Source organism: Chanodichthys erythropterus, chromosome 10 (assembly GCF_024489055.1).
Source record: "Chanodichthys erythropterus isolate Z2021 chromosome 10, ASM2448905v1, whole genome shotgun sequence".
Lineage (NCBI taxonomy): Eukaryota > Metazoa > Chordata > Actinopteri > Cypriniformes > Xenocyprididae > Chanodichthys > Chanodichthys erythropterus.
In genome coordinates, this window is record NC_090230.1 from 48,865,998 (window position 1) to 48,883,869 (window position 17,872).

Here is a 17,872-nt window from a genome sequence, read left to right on the forward strand (position 1 = left end):
AAAGTGACCTAATCTGATCCAGCCTTGCTTAGTAATGCTGCCCTTTCTGGTTTGTTTTGTTCCAAAGCCTCTGGCCTGTAAGAGTGTATTACAATGGCACTCGCTCTCTTGGACGAGGGCTGGCTGTGAGGTCCACTTGCTCTTTGGCATGGCGAGAGAACCCAACCCCTCAGTGCAGTGGAGAGATGCTGACATTTGGGGCTCCTGTCACTTTACACGCACTGCAGAGATTCAGTTTTTTTAGATACTAAGTTAAGGCAGAATGTAGTCCAAAATAGTGCATAGCCCCTGGCAACAGCTTATTAATCAAAGGAAGCTACCAGGGCATGAATAGCTCTGGAGTGGATTTATGTTTAAGAGTGTACTTCTACATATAAAACCATGAGTGTGTTGGGCAGCCAAACTTTTAATTCATCATAGGTTCTTCATGCTTCGCCACGCTCTTCCTACATTGTTTGACTTTCAAAGTCTTTTAAGAAAGCCTGTTAGGCCACAGATTGTTTAGGGCTTTGGAGACCTGAAGCATGCGTCCACTTCCCTTTGGGAGTGCCAGGAGCGGAGCTGATTGCTTTCAGACCAACCGCCTGTCTCTCCTTATTGTGTATCAGGACAAACGTTTGGATACACATTTGTAACACTGTATGCTAACAACAATTTCACGTATGAAGTTACAGTCAAAATGTTTGTTAATGATGCTTTTTTGAAAAACGCAAAAAAGTATAAACCCACTAGATATTAACAATAAGTAACAATGTATATATATATATATATATATATATATATATATATATATATATATATATATATATATATATATATATATATATATATATATATATATATATATATGTATATATATATATACATTGTAATATTATGTATTGTAATTATATATATGTATTATATATATAATTGTAATATTATTAATTTCAGGAGAATTTGGTTTAATACTTCCCATTAGCTAATATGTTTTTTAACTGAACATTAGATGCCAGTAAAATTGATTAAAAAAAAAATAATAAAAATAAAAAATAGAATATGACATGACAAAACTTAAAACTAAATTTACAGGATATCTTTGTCAAAAGACAAATAACAACAGCTACAATTTTTTTTTTTTTTTTATAATATATAATGTATCCCAAAAATTTGAAATTGAGACTGCTACCGCAAACAATCTTACTAAAAAAAAAAAAACAAACAAAAAAAAAACAAACAGTAAATTAACACTGTTAACATACTGTGTTCTTTCATGTGAAAGTCATCTTTTTATATTTGAGCATGTGTGGGGAGGAAGAGAGGCTTGATTTAAAAGAAAAGAGACAAAACATCTTTGTTGCATAACCTTGAATCTGTGATTTATTCAGCTAAAATTCAGCCATTGAAGCTCCATATGTCAGTCCCATCAAAGTCCTCTGGCTTTAACAGATGATAGCTGTCCATTTGGAAGATCAAAAAGGAAGTGAAGTGTATCCTCATCATGTCATGTCCCAAAAAAGCATCTTAAGTGCAAAACCCTTCATATTTAGTCAAGGCAAGCATAATGTTCCTTGTAACTGTAGGAAATTTAGAATGAATTTTTAAAGTAAATCTTGTACAATTGCATTCACCAAGGAAAACTATTTTCATAATTTAAAATCCTTGGTAGTTCACAGTCACAGAATGCCATGTAATATTGCTCCATTCCACAAAATATGTCAGACTTCAGATTGCATTACGACCAAAAGGAGCTGTGACTCCGCATACCAGAGGGTTGAGAGTCATGCATGAAAATCAGATACTTGGCATGATGTAGTCATTTCCTTTGGACTTTGTGTGGCAGCCAGCCGAACAGCTTCCTGCATAATTTCTTCCTCTTGATTTTGGCCTTGAACAGGCACTGATTCTCGGGGTGAGTTTGAGATTGAATCTGAGGCATAATCTGAATCGGAGGCAGAAGTGGAGGCATAATCTCAGTCTGAGACTTAATCTGAGATATAATCTCATTCTGAGATTGAATCTGAGGTGGAATCTGAATCTGTGAGTGAGGCTGAATCCGAGATACATTCTGTGGCTGAGCCTGAGGCCGAGACTGAATCTGTGACTGAGAATGAGTTTGAATTTGAGAATGAGCCTGAATCTGGCACTGAATCTGAGAAATAATCTGAGGCTGACTTTGGGTTTGACTCTTAGATTGACTTCGGGTCATAATGTTGGCATTTAGCTGGTGTAATTTGTGATTCTGAATGAGTAAGGCGAGTAAAGAAAGAGATTCTTCATATCCTTCTCTCCTCTCTGGGGATGGTGGACAAAGACTCTGGAAGAGCTCCTTGAATCTTCTCTCCTGTTGCCGGAAGTCATACTCCACACTAACTCAAAGAGTGAGTAAAAAAAAAAAAAAGCGGGAAAGAGAGAAGAGAAAAGGTCGGGCTATAGAAATGAGAGCATTTCAAATGACTTCTATTTCTCATAGTTCATGCTTCATAATTTCCCCCCCCCCATTTACAGTAGTGTTCAAAAGTTTTTTTTAAATGTTTAATTTTACTTATCAAGGCTGCATTTATTTAATCAAAAATACAATAAAAACGGTAATATTGTGAAATATTTCAATTTAAAATAACTGTTTTCTACTTATTATGCATATGCATTTAATGTAGTGATGTTATTTATTTCTGTATTATGCTGATTTGATGCTTAACATTTCTTATTACTATCAATGTTAATAACAGTTGTGCTGCTTCGTGGTTTTTGAGGAGACTGCGACACATTATATTTAATATGTAATTATGTAATTTATGTAATAAATAAAATAAATAGAAGTACAAATTGTATTTGGAATTACACATGTATTCTGCATACATAAAATACTGTACAAATATGCTTGTGCGTGTGTAATTGCAAGTAAAATTAGTTTTTTATTTTCTCCCAACACCCATACTTTAATAATAATGCAAATATTATTATAAAAATATTATTAATAAATGCATATGCAGTTCTTTACTTTGTTAGTAGAAAAAAAAATGTGATTATAGAAATAAATAGAATTTGAATCTAATTGTATCGAACTGGAAGATGAAACTTCTGTCATCATTTACTCACCCACATATTCCAAGCCTGTATGACATTCCATCTTGTGACATTCCTTTACAAAAGAAGATAAAATAAGAACACTGGAGTCCAAACAACATTGGACCCCATTGGAATGGCATGAGGGTGAGTAAATGATGACAGAAATTTCAATTTTGGGGGAACTATAGATGCGTTTACACCATAAATTCACGTCCTTGACAAGGTGGAATATTTTTGAGAGCTCCTTCTTGCACCACGTGACCACTGCGGATTCATATAGGCGTTGATAGTGTTGCCATAGAAATGCATACTCCAATTCCTAGTCCAATTACTTGTACGGCTCCGAGTAGAACGCCATGTGTTGTCATCTCAAAATTGTGGTAATTATGACATGCTGTGAATGCAGAATATCCCTTTAAAATGGATGATAGTCTCACTGGGTGCTCTCACCTGTAGACAGCACATGCAGTCTTCTGACAGGTGGAACAGTCACTAAGGTCTTGGCCAGTCCGAAAACATCGCCGACTACATACATAGCAAACAGGCAAAGAAAAGGATTTTAAAAAGCATTGTTTTAGTATGCCTTTGGCCTTGCACTCACATTAATAAATGCATTTAGAGCTCATTTACAGCCCTTATTGACCTACGCTTGGAGCTAAAACCAAATGTACAACAAATTAAACCACAACTACCTTCTTTTCCTGCAGCTCCGCTCTGAGAATTTTTCACAATTACCTTTAACACATCCATCACGCCGGTCACACTTGTCTATTAATCTTTGAATAACTCAATCTCTCACCCTTTGCTGAGTGCGTGGCTCATCTCCAGGTCCTGGATACAGTTGAGAAGAGTTGTGATTCTTTCCTTGTTGGAATGCAGACTCGCCTCTACCGTCTCTAATCTATGCTTAGGGTCCCGTGGACTGCCACAGTGAGGCGATGCTGGCAGCAACCGGACCACAGAAGCCGGATGGTCGTGCGCTAGGGAACAGTGTTCATTTGGGACAGACCCAATTGCTTCAGAATGAGATTCCATCTGTGTTTTTGAGTTCTGGAGATTCTCGTCATTCTGTGAGTACAAACTGCCCGAGGGTGGCAGAGGTGGATTTTGGTTAGAGGCCACATTCAGGCCTCTGTTTTCACTGCCCCTCTGTATGAATTGAAAAGTTGGTGCTTTCGGAGGTGCAGAAGAAGGTTTGGGAGGTCGACATGCAGGGTTCACAGAGGGAGGTGGTTTGTTTGGTGGCTGAAGCGAGTGTTGTGAGCCATTGATCATTTGACGTTCTGGTTCTGCTGACTTAATTTCAGTTTGTTTCTTTGACTCTGTGTCACTCCAAGACTTAAACTCATTCCCACTGAGTGTTTTAGCTTGAGGAAAAGCCTTAGCGGAAGCGATGGCTAGTAATGAGGACTCAAGAGTGTCATTATTAAGCTGATTCAGGACAGAGCGTCTGAGAACCGTAGGCTCTGTCTGTCTATGTGGCGTTTTCGAATGAACACACAAAGCGCGCGAGGCTGTTTTGACCCCGGGGCTAGTTTGAGAACGTTCTTTGGTGTATGATTGCACCTCCACCTCAGTCTGAGTGGTGGTAAATGCCTTTGAGAGGTTCTGATGGTTGATTATTTGCGTTGTAAGTGTTGCTTTGTGATGGGTTGACATATTTGGGGCATGTGAAAATAAGCGAGTGTCATTTTGGCTTTTTGACTCCCGATAAGGATGTGACAGTGCGTCTTTATGTGTGGATATACCCTGCAGTGATGTTCCACTGGTGTTTGTTCGCTGCGTGGATGTGTGGGAAGCTTGCTTGTGTGTGTCGGCGGGCGAAAGAGTGCCGGTGTGTGTTGATGCGTGGCGTGATTCACTTTGAGGCCCTGAGAGTTTATGTGTGTGTGTTACCAGAGCAAAATGCAAACGTGAATCCGAGGTTGAGGATTCTGACTCTGTGTCAGCATAGATTTGCGTCCCGCTTTGAGGTTTAATGCCGAAATTCGTGTGTGAGCACATTGATGGTTTAGTGTGCGTGTCAAACTTGGACTCTAATCCATTAGGGAATTGAACCTGTCTGTGAATGTTTGAAGCAGTGGAGGATATGACACCTTCATTCACACAACTCTGCACTATAGTTTGGTGTTTAACATTTGAATGTAAATGAAAACAGGTAGGAGGTTTAGGAAGTGTACTTGTCTGACTTAATCGTGAGCCATCGCCGTTTTGAGGTTTGGAGTTCTGTGGTGTGCTAGTTTGGGGGGATATCTGTTGTTTCAAAGTAGTTTGCAAAGGTTTGATGTTCGGCTGGGTAGGCTCTGAGTGTGTGGGTGCAGCTTGGTTTTCTTGATTTGGTTGTTTCTCATCAGGGTTTGGCTGATGAGATGATCTAAAGTGGGTGTTCGCATATGGTATTCTGGTGCTTGTCACCTGTGTGGCTGCTAGCTTCTCTGTTGGGCTGTTTTTGTGTGTTTGGGGAGGGTTAACAGACACAGGTCTGCGGGGACAAGAGTTGTGAGGTTTGTGAGCATTCAAGAGTGTGTTCACGACCTTTGTTGAAGCTCTATCCTCTTTCACGGTAACAGTGAGCGTATGTGTATTTAGAGCCGACGAGCGACCGGTATGATTAATGTGTGTGTCAGCAGTAGATTCCCTCTTGACTGCGTGATGATTAGTGAGGTTTGATGCCTCACTCTGCTGAGCAGGCAGCAGAGATAATGGCCATTCCTTGTTTATATTCATGTTGAGATAAGAATGAAGGTTAGGGCTCATGGGGTGCTGCTCTGACTGTGTAACGCTGCGGTCGGTGTGCCTTTCTATCTGCGTGTATTTCTGCACGTCCCTCCCAGGGTAAAGAGGGGATGAATGTCTCGACTGGAGTCCTAGAGAACCTGCAGAAGTTGGTGGCGTAATTGTCCTGGATTGGTTGTGGAGTCCAGGAGGTGCTGGATTCTGCCTTCCTCCACAATTACTGCAGATGGTCAAAGGAGGTCTGTGAGGAGGTGAACGCAGAGGTAAAGTTTTTTTCTGTCCAGTCGAAGACTCCTCCCCTTCACTGATGTCGCTGCTGATCCCACCCATTACCTCAGAGTCAACCACACTCCCATTTGTGAAGTGACAATTACGTCGCGGTTTTAGCCTGCTGTTTGACACACCTCTTAACGGAGGGCTGGTTCTGATTGGACGGTTATGGCACTGCGCTTCTTCCCTGATGCTTTTACAAATATCCCTCTCCAGCCCCTCAAAGGTCACACCCTTTTTCATTTTAGTCTCCAGACTTCTTCGTTTAATAATGATACTTCTTGTTTTTTCTTTCCCGTTATCTTCCTTTTTACCGGCCTCGTTTAGGATGTGGCCATTAGGTGGCATGGTCACTGTTTTTTCTGATTGATCGCTGCAAGCGTCCCTGTGTTTGCCGTCCAGCTGCAGTTGGTTGTTTCTCATTGCAGGTGATGTCTGAACACCGACGTTACAGTGATGAGTCAGTGTGAGGGCCGCCATACTACTGGTCCCATTTGCCACGGTCCTCCAGACACGTGTCCCCACAAGGGCGGGCTCTCCGAGAACTGGCACCGGAGTGGTGTGATCAGCTGCCCGTCTACCCATCTCAAGTATAACTGGTTCAGGCAGACTTGAGTAGAAATCAATGTATTTGACCAATATGGTGCACCTGGAGTGGAAGGAGAAAGAAAACTTTTGAAAGTAAATAGACTGAAAAAGGCAGACAAAAGGTGAATAGTAATGAATGTTATTTGGACTACACAAACCTGATACATGAGTCATACTCAGAAAACTGCACCATTTTTACTTAAAAAATTCTAAATTTATTTTTTGTTTTCATGTATAAAAACAAAATCTTCAGAAAATTCTATTAAATTATAAGACATTTTAAAACCCTATGACAGGGTTGTCCAACCCTGCTCCTGGAGGGCCACTGTCCTGCAGAGTTCAGCTCCAACCCCAATTAAACACACATGAACCAGCTAATCAAGGTCTGACTAGGCGTACTAGAAACTTCCAGACAGGTGTGTTGAGGAAAGTTGGAGTTAAACTCTGCAGGACAGTGGCCCTCCAGGACCCAGTTTCATTCAAAATGTTTTGGGGTTGTGTGTAATAGGATTAAATATTAGTCCAAAAATGTATTTATATTCATGTATAATCATAAATGATTGTGCTTTGTGTCAAGAACAATATTTTTCTGTTAAAAAAAACATGATTTTTCCCATAACAGAGAGAGATTGAACTTAGGCCAGTACAAACATAAGTAAATATAAAAATAAAGACTATAATAGAAGTGTCTCTCTGTTTGAATTATGTGTTATGGTGTCACATATAAGAAATGCATTAAAGGGTTAATTCACCCAAAAATGAAAATTCTGTCATTTATTACTCACCCTCATGCCATTCCACACCTGTAAGACATTCGTTAATCTTCGGAACACAAATTAAGATATTTTAGTTGAAATCTGATGACTCAGTGAGGCCTCCATAGGGTGCAATGACATTTCCTCTCTCAAGATCCATAAAGGTACTAAAAACATATTTAAATCAGTTCATGTGAGTACAGTGGTTCAATATTAATATTATAAAGCGATGAGAATATTTTTGGAGCGCCAAAAAAACAAAATAACGACTTATTTAGTGATGGCCGATTTCAAAACACTGCTTCAAGAAGCATCGGAGCATAAATGAATCAGTGTATCCAATATGCTGTTCGGAGCGCCAAAGTCACGTGATTTCAGCCGTTGGCAGTTTGACACGCGATCTGAATCATGATTCGACACACTGATTCATTTGTACTCCGATGCTTCCTGAAGCAGTGTTTTGAAATCGGCCATCATTAAATTAAAGTCGTTATTTTTATTTTTATTTTTTTGGCGCACCAAAAATATTCTCGTCACTTTATAATATTAATATTGAACCACTGTACTCACATGAACTGATTTAAATATGTTTTTAGTACCTTTATGGATCTTGAGAGAGGAAATGTCATTGCTCCCAATGGAGGCCTAACGGATTTCAACTAAAATATCTTAATTTGTATAATAAATGACAGAATTTTAATTTTTGGGTGAACTAACCCTTTAAGTATTTTAGGAAAAAATCTATTTTAAAGTCTTTTAAAATCTTAAACTCATGTTTGTCAAATATATATATATATATATATATATATATATATATATATATATATATATATATATATATATATATATATATATATATATAATCTATATAACCCATTTAAATGTAATGTTGATGAAAACGTGAATTGTGTTAGAAACGAAAACTAACCTTTAAACAAAATTAAAGTTTTATTTGTTTAAAGATTTAATTTGCATTACACGCTTTTCACGGTCAAATCTATCAGCTAATGTGACTAAGTTCAGTATTCTGTAAATTATATAATTAGTCAGTCATGCGGACACACATTCATGTGGCAAAAATGGCACTGTTTTCTGACAATGACCCACATACAAAACTATCAACCATCTGCTACCGCCTGCAGTTACTTTTGAAATGAATACTTTATATCAAGACATTCAATGAAAATGCAAAATTGGGGTGCAATCTATTATGAGGTGTATGATTTGAAAAAATGAAAAGAAAGAAAGAAAAAAACCTCATACAATGCTTCAGTAACGACTGTGCTATTTCAGAGCACAAGACCTTATAATAGAATGTACAAAAGACCTTCATGCTTAAACCAGATGAATCCAATTTGGAAAGAGTAAGCAAAAAGATGAGAGAGAACATGGTGAAATCAAAAGAACAGAGTGATATCAAACAGAGAGAGAAAGAGAGTACAAGTGTGCTGTCACACATTCAGATTCCATTACCTCTGATCTATCTATTCAAAAAACCAATACAGTTTACAGAAATATAGAGAATCTAGACTTTTTGCTCTGAGTTAAACTGTGTCAACATTTGCGTGTGTGTGCGTGTGCGCATGACTAATTAAATATTTCACACACTGACAAACGTTTTGTTCTGCTCTGACCTGACTCTCTCTCCTTTCCACTGCTACACCTGGCCCCCCGCCAGCCAGGCTCAACTGCCCTGTCTCATTCAACCCACCTTGGGCACCTTGATAATTCGCCTGACAAAGAGGGTGTTAATCAGCGACTGACAGTAAATTTTCTAATGAACCACTCTAATAAGTGGCTGTGTGTGTGCGACATTTTGCATACATTTTAGGCACCAAATGTCCTTAAAAGGAAATTGCAAACTGAAATCAACTATATTGTGGAGACCAGCTCATATGGAAATATGATAAATAGCATACTCAATGTATGCTAATGTACTAATGTATTAATAGAAATGTTTTTTTTTATTAAATACTGTCTGCACACTTAAAGATGCAGATTAGATGCAGAAATTCTAATAAAAAAATATTGTGTGTGTATATATATATATATATATATATATATATATATTAGTATAATAAATTGGTTTGGAGAACACATACAGTATATAATATTATTTATAATATATAATTATATAAATTTCTTTTTGTTTTTTTAACATTTTCAGTCACTCATTTTTCATTACACTTCTTTATTCAGTGTGTAGTTTAGAATGAATTAAAGTGTAAAAATCAGGTTTTCCGAAAGGTTGGGATGAAAATATAATTTGCTCAGAGTAAAACAATTTAAAAATGGAAAGCTCTGCTCCATGATAGAAAAACAAAAATGTAATGTATGTATGTATGTGTTTTTAGAACATATCATCATTACATGAATAAATAGAAAAAAACATGGGAATTTGAAGTGTCACAATAAACTATGTTTGTGAGGCAAACCTCGTCACTTTCCGTCATCACTTACTGTTTCGCCATCACATTTCCAGTGAACACACACACACACTCCCTCAGCCCACAGCCTTGAATGTGCAAACATTTCAGATCATCTTGTTGTTCATTCCCCCTAGCATCTCTCTTTCTTGATGTTCTGTTGTGGATGTCAAGCTGACCCCTCTGGGTGGCACCAGGCTGTGGCACCACACATGACAACAGCCTGAAGTCAGTCTAGGAAAGATTGTAGTCTATGAAGCACAAGACTCACAGTCTTTCCTTCAGAAATCACAACAATCATGCAGCCTTTTATTGCAGATACACACAAAAGACAGTGAGAAAAATGGGGGAATGGGATCAGGAAATGTTGCGAGCAGGATTCAAACTTGTATCGTTTACATGAGCACCACAGCTCATGCACTAACCGCTAGGCCACGGCTCTGGCACAACAACTAACCAGTTTTAATCAGTAGCACTTTTACATTGTGCAGAAATTAGATAAAGATCACAACACAAACAATAGACTTTTATTTTGTACATACACAAGCACCTACCTTCAGTTACATCCTGAGACCCAAACCTTAGAGCTTCCTGGCATGTTGCAGGTATTTTTCTGTGGGTTTCAGTATCCACAAGAGGTCTTGTTGTCCAGTAAGTGGGTGCAGTAAAGATACTCTAAGATGACTCAAATCCGCACATAAGCTTGTGTTCAAACAGCACCTGCCTTGACAGTCACTCCTTTGGCTCTCCGCAGACAGTAATCATCCTCCCTCAGAGGCTGATTGGAGGCTGTTTGCTTCTCTCCAGAGGCGTCTGCTTTTCATTTGTTTTGATTTGCTCTCACCTTCACTTGCTGAGGCAGCAAGCACAAAGATGCATTGATCTATGTCCTCAGCCTTGCGCACTCTCTCTGTTTCTCTCTCTCTCTCTCACACACACACACACACACACACACACACACACACACACTGAGTCACTCTTCCTGTCTGTCCCTGACCCTCTCTCGCTGTCTCACCCTCTTTCACATATGCATATCCAGTGCTGGGTCAAAGGCATCCTAAATTCAGCTGAAATTAGGCAGGGTGGAGAGAGAAAGCGAGATAGAAAAGGAGAGAGACAGAGAGACAGAGAGATAGAGAGAGAGAGAGAGAGGGAGAGGTTCTGCATGCCAAGGGGCCGTTTGAAAATTACCAACATAATAGAAAAGCAGATTGATAGATGTAGTTAAGGGATGTTTGAATTTTTACATAAAACTTGTCCACTATGAAATAAAATGTAATTTGTTATATGATATATGCAATTTAGATTTATTTTAATAGGTATGGAAATGCAAATAAAATAACAGAAATTACTTTTAAAATTGATGTTATTATGGGGAAGACTGGATTTAAAGATTGTCTTCTTTGTAATACAATGTGATTTATATTATTTTAAAACTGCTAGGAAATGCATAAATAACTTTTAAAATTCATGTTATTGTGGGCATGATCAGATTTCTACAGATATGATAGTGAAGGTTAGTTTAGACAAGTTCAGCTGAGTTTAAACTAGTCCCAGAATCAAACAATTCCCACTTGACTATCTCAAAAATTTGTTAGGCTAAAAGATCTCAAAAATTAAATGTCAAAAAGGAAAAAAAAAGATGTCCATCATTTTGCTGATGATGTATTTTAAATCTATAATCTATTTTTAATTTAAAATTTACACATTTTTATTGTAACATTATAAACTAACTAAAAATAGCTAATTGGTCTGTTTAATGATGTTTTTCACTACATGTTCAGAATTCAAAAGCTCAACACTAGATGTCACCATTTAACAACAATATGACCAGAGATTCTGTAGATCACAGTCAAATGTAATTCACTAAAATCACAGAAATATACCTATTCAGTCTTTTTCAAATATTATTTTTCATAATACTAAAATCTATAATATTAAAATAAATATATTTTATGTATTATTATTGTGTTTGTTCTTACTCATTATTTTTCTGCCCTAAAAGTGTGTGGGCATCAGAGATAAATTGTAAATCGTAGAGACCCCAAACTTAGTAGGATGGTCCCAGTCGTTCACGCTATACTCTTGATGTGGCGCACAGCCACACACCAGTCTGACATTAGGTGGCACTATAATAAGGTGATTTGCATTTTGGGTCATAACTTTAGAATCCTAATGTAGCAAATTAGCTCAAAATAAATATGATAATAATAACTAGTTATAATTAATTATAAAAATTTGGATCAGTTAATAACATTAACTTAATGTAATAAAATTAATATTACAATCAACCTGTTTTGCCAATGAAAACTCATTGTTTATTAATTCTAAGAAATGTTCATTTCCAGGTTATGGAAAATAATCTTATTGTACAGTACTACTCAGAGCATGTAGTCAGGATCAGCATGATTAGGGACTCCAGTCTATAAGCATGAAACACGGACAACTTTACGTGGGACATGAACAAGACTTTATTAACTAGACTAAACACTTAACTCTAACATTCACACACATATATGCTGTAAGAAAATTTTCAGCTCATTGTTAAACTTAGAAATGAAAGTTCATCTGCTGCCTTAAAATGGTGAGTTAAAGGATTAGTTCACTTTCTAATTAAAATTTCCTGATAATTTACTCACCCCCATGTCATCCAAGATGTTCCTGTCTTTCTTTCTTCAGTCGAAAAGAAATTAAGGTTTTTGATGAAAACATTCCAGGATTTTTCTCAATATAATGGACTTCAATGGAGCCCAAATGGTTGAAGGTCAAAATTACAGTTAACAGCAATCCCAGATGAGAAATAAGGGTCTTATCTAGAGAAAACTTTGCTCATTTTGTAAAAAAAAAAAAAAAAAATTATATGTTTTAACCATAAATGCTCATCTTGAATTAGCTCTCATCTTCTCTAGATAAGACCCTTATTCCTCGTCTGGGATTGTATAGAATGCTTTGAAGCTGCAATGAAACTGTAATTTTGACCTTCAACTGTTTGGGCTCCATTGAAGTTCACTATAAGGAGAAAAATCCTGGAATGTTTTCATCAAAAACCTTAATTTCTTTTCGATTGAAGAAAGAAAGACATGAACATCTTGGATGACATGGGGGTGAGTAAATTATCAGGAAATTTTCATTTGAAAGTGAATTAATCCTTTAACTCAACTAAACAAATTTATGCCTCATAAAGCTTTTATTAAATTATATTTAAAGGATACAGAGCATAGAAATATTTATTTAAAGGGGAAAAAAATGAAACTTTACAACGGGTAACTTTATAAAAAATAAAAATAAATCTCTGCAATTTCACAGAAAATAAAAATTCCTGTACTCCTCCAGAAAACATAACTGTGCAGTAAGATGAAACTAAGCCTATGCAATCTGATATAAAAATACATTTCTGTAAATTGTAAACATTGCTGAATATTAATTTGTCTACTCTGGTTTACAGGAGTGCCAAAATACAACAAATAATGTTTTTATAAAACAATAATAATCTAATAAAATATTTAACAGTGTCAAAACTACCTCAGTACTAACTTTAAAACATTAGAGAACAGCAGTGCAGAAGATCGCTGAGCCTTTAAATCTCCTTTGTAAAGCTTTACAAAGCATAAACAGTCCTTTAGATGAGCTCACAAAAAGTTAACTGACCACTTCTAAATGTTTTATAACTACCTTTAATCATGAATTACAGTAGGAATATGTATTAATAAAGCATTTATTAACACACTAACTATTACTATATGTCTGTAAAACATTTTCAGCTGGTTAAACTTAGAAACGAATGTTCACCTGCTGCCTTAAAAATGTGAGTTAACTCAACTTGAAGATAACCTTTGTTTCAACTTACAAATAGTCAAGACAATGCATTACTTTAAATTTAATTTTTTAACTTAAAGTAATGTGTTGTCTTGACTATTTTTGAGTTGAAACAAAGGTTATCTTCAAGTTGAGTTAACTCACATTTTAAGGCAGCAGGTGAACTTTCATTTCTAAGTTTAACCAGCTGAAAATGTTAATACATAGAACACAGGACATTTTGAGGTTGCACACCAAGTCACATCAACAACACTCATTTTTATGTTTTTCTATAAAAAAATTATATGCCATTCTAATTATCTGAAAAATTTTCACTTTTTCAAACTTATTAATTTCAGATGACTTTGTCTTCCTATGACATGCGATTAATCTGAATTTAAATGTTGAATGTCCACACATATATACCAAATATATTATGATCAATATCTTACGACAGTAAACAACGGCAAGGGATTTTTAATCAAACTTCTTTTAATCTAACACTAAGAGGGAGTGATTGCTTTTATATATTTTATATAGTTTTTAAATATCTCAGCTCTGTTCATTAATTGTATTCATTCTAATGTGTGAAAGACAGTAGATGACAGTAGATTTTTGACCCGAGTTCATGAAAGGGAGCTCTGGGACTGTAGTGGGTTCAGAAGAAACAGAAATAACTTCTATAAGAGCCTCAAAGGCATCTATGTCAGGGCAAAGTACTATGAAACTCTAACAGTGCAATAAAAATACATATTTATTGTACATAAATATTAACAATAAAAGCAAAAATGTTTTACAATTTTTTATATATATATACAGTGACAAGCAGGGTGGGGCGAGAGCCATGAGAGAACGGAGCGAGGCTGGTGGCGTGATTGCTATGGAGCGCCACCTGCGCACTGCACCGGTCTCGTATCTCTCACATTCGCCGGTTCCCGCCTCCTTCTTCCCGTATAAACAAACTGCGTTACATTGGTGCCGAAAACTGGGAGGAAGGAGGGACATGCTGTCGGACAGCCCTCGCTGCTGAGAGTGATTGCAGTGCTGAGGAGGTCAGGCAGCACAGAAGAGTGAAAACCACGAGTGGCTGCCCGAGGCAGTGTAGCTGGAGCAATGATACAACAGGTAGGACGGAGAGCTCGCTGCCGTGTTCCTGGGTCGAAGTGGGGTGGCTGCCATCCGAAAAGGGAGCAGAAGAGTGGCCGTTGTTCGCCATGGGCCAGAGCCTGCTGCCATCCACCATGATGGGGAGGAGCAGGGAACGGGGGACTTCGCTGCTGGCTGCTCTTGGCTGCCCCGCTAGTTCGCACCTGCCCGCTCCAAGCCCGTCCGCATGGGAGGTGGTCACTCTAACAAGGAGGCAAAAGACCACAGTCTCTAGTGTCAGTCGAAAGAGCACCTCTTGAGTTATATATATATATATATATATATATATATAATACAAATAACAACTATTGTTTACAGATCCCAAAACAAGCAATGTTGCTGGATGCAAATATTGCTGCATCAACTCAAGGCTCCAGACACTCACAGGATTTGCAGGCCCTGCAAGACTCTATGGCCCAAGTGGAAGGATGTAAACGCCATTCATGTCAGCCTGCCAGACACAAAGCTGACTGAAGACAGAACAACAGGATAGCGTGACAGGAGTTGTTTGCTGATGTTCTGCATGTCTTACTCCATGACCTAAAACAAAAACATAAATCAGTGTTATATCAAATTTGACTTACCCTTTGACTTAACCCTATGATAATTATATGACTGATGATCAAACTAAAACTAAAACAACAAAATGAAAAAAAAAAACAAACAACAAAAAAAAACATTTATCTAGTCCTAGACTCAGTACCTTTAACCAGTCATGAAGATGCATCTTCTCCAGAACGAGTCTCTTCTGTGGTTGAGGGTGCAGACATGTGCAAATCATATCGCAGCATTCTGTGCAAAAATACAAGAGATATGTCAGATTATTAGCTTATACTTTACACCTGCTCTCTTTGAAGCTATTGGTCTTTTTTGTATGATTTAGAATTCAAATTGTCCTTCTTTGTTCATTGATGAAGATCTCACCTTGTGACAGACCAGGACTGGTCCAGATGTTGGCATAGATCATGAACAGGTCGTCCGCTGTGGGATAACCTCCGCACACCATTATGAACAGTAGGACCCCAAGTGACCACACTGTCGTTGGCTTTGCATGGTACTTGCCGTTGTATTCGACCTCTGGTGGACAGTAACCTTCTGTGCCTGGTGGAAAAAGATATCATCGAATGTTTAATACATTTCAATAGCACTTTGACTATATATAAGATGAGTTTCTGTGAGCTATAATAACAGAGCAGTCCATAACACATACCACTGAAGACTTTGAAGGCAGATTTCTTCATGAGCGCACCGCACCCAAAGTCAATCAACTTAACCTCCATGGTGTCCTGGTTCACCAGCAGGTTCTCCGGTTTGATGTCCCGATGGAAGACACCGCGCTTACAGCAAACGTTAGCGGCGTGAATGACCTGCCGCATAATATGTCGTGTTATCCCCTCATTGAGGCTTCCTCCTTGGAGCTCCATGAAACTAAACATGTCCATGCAAGGCAAGGGCCGCTCCATGACCAAGATGCAGTGGTCTGCGTCGTCCTGCCAGTCCAGCAGTTGAATTATCTGAGGAACGCTGGGGCCCTTATTGGCCATCAACATCAGGCCGATCTCCAAGGGGAGGCGTTTGGGATGACCAGGCTAAAAGAAGCAAAATATGACAGTTAAATGGAAGTGGTTTTCCAAATAAAATCTTAGTCCACAAATCAAACAATTTGGCAACTAAAAAAAAATTATTTGTAGTATGAATATAAGACGTTACAGTATAAATTGAAAACAGTGACTGAAAAACACTAACACAACGCAGGCTACTCACCACTTTGATATATGGCATGTCTGGCATCTTCACTGAATATTTCACAGCCACCTGATCAACAAAATAAAGAATTAACAATTAGCATGTGCCATGTGCACAAATGTCATATGTTATGATCTGATATGTCAAGTTTTGTAAGCAAAAAAAAAAAAAAAGGAACCTCAAGTCCATCCTTGCATCGAGTCCCTGCATACACAGAGCCAAATCCTCCTTCGCCCAGCTTGTTGCCAACTTTATAATGGCTGCAAATGTGGGCTATTAAAAGATAAACAATTGTAGTTAGTGTAGTAAGTAGTTATATATTTTTTATATGGTAACACTTTAGAATAAGATTCATTGGTTAAACATTAATTAATGTATTAGCTAACATGAACTATCCATGAGCAATACATTTGTTACTGTCATTACTAATCTTAGTTAATGTTAGTTAATGAAAATACAGTTGTTCATTGTTTGTTCACGTTAGTTCACAGTGCATTATTTAATGTTAACAAGATTTTAATAATGTATTAGTAAATGTTGAAATTACCATTGACATAGATTAATAAATGCTGTAAAAGTGCAGTTCATTATTAATTCGTCAACTAGTTAACGAATGTTAACTAACGAACCTTATTGTAAAGTGTTAACTTTTCTAATTCTCCTTGATTTATTATTCTTACCATTGTCTAGGATGCCCTGCTTCAGCTGTTCCTCAGCAGCAGGGTGAACTTCAGAAGTTGGAGCTATATTTGAAAGTTTTCGGTATAATCCGGCCTCATTCTGATAGTCTTTCTCAGCCTGAACCAGGTCGTATTTTGCAGATCTGGGAAAGTTGAGAGCGGGCCACTTCCAGAATCTTGTTCTCCTCCTTTTCTCCTCTCTCCCTCCATCACTCTCACAACCAACAGGCGTCTCATCAACCCACTGAGGTTGGTTCTCCGCAGTGTTGGTGGTGTAACTGAGTAATGTACAGGGTTCGAGTATACACTCATTAGACGCTTTGTTCGGTCGCGAACTTAGCTGTCCCATGATAAAACCGTTGTCACTATGATACCAGATTCTCCGAAACTTCAGCGTACAAAATGAGAAAGAGACTTTCACGCCTTTAAATACTAGACTATAAGGTAACGCGTTCTAAATGTGACGTCATAAAGACTCGCGCTAAGGTGCTGAGGAGATGATTTACATTTCATTCACCTGGAAATTCTAAATGATAGTATTCAAATTTAGCATTATTTGAAATTATATAATTTTCTGTTTCCTATAGGCATATATCGAGTTGTCAAAATATAGCCGCGCAAAGCATGACTAAGTGTTTGACATGTTAAAGCGAATGAGAAACAGCACAGGAACTGATTTATT

At 37.6% G+C, this 17,872-nt stretch overlaps 1 protein-coding gene across 1 annotated transcript; it reads right to left on the minus strand.

Annotated features, from left to right (window-relative positions):
- Window positions 1–15,181: 15,181 nt before the first annotated feature.
- On the minus strand, window positions 15,182–16,570 carry LOC137029711 (serine/threonine-protein kinase pim-2-like). Its single transcript, XM_067399368.1, has 5 exons — window positions 16,529–16,570; window positions 15,975–16,353; window positions 15,689–15,865; window positions 15,468–15,556; window positions 15,182–15,304 (listed from the first exon to the last, which is right to left on the minus strand). The coding sequence occupies exons 1-5, from the start codon at window positions 16,553–16,555 to the stop codon at window positions 15,293–15,295; spliced, it is 684 nt and encodes a 227-aa protein (XP_067255469.1). The 5' UTR covers window positions 16,556–16,570; the 3' UTR covers window positions 15,182–15,292.
- Between the last annotated feature and the right edge of the window lie 1,302 nt (window positions 16,571–17,872).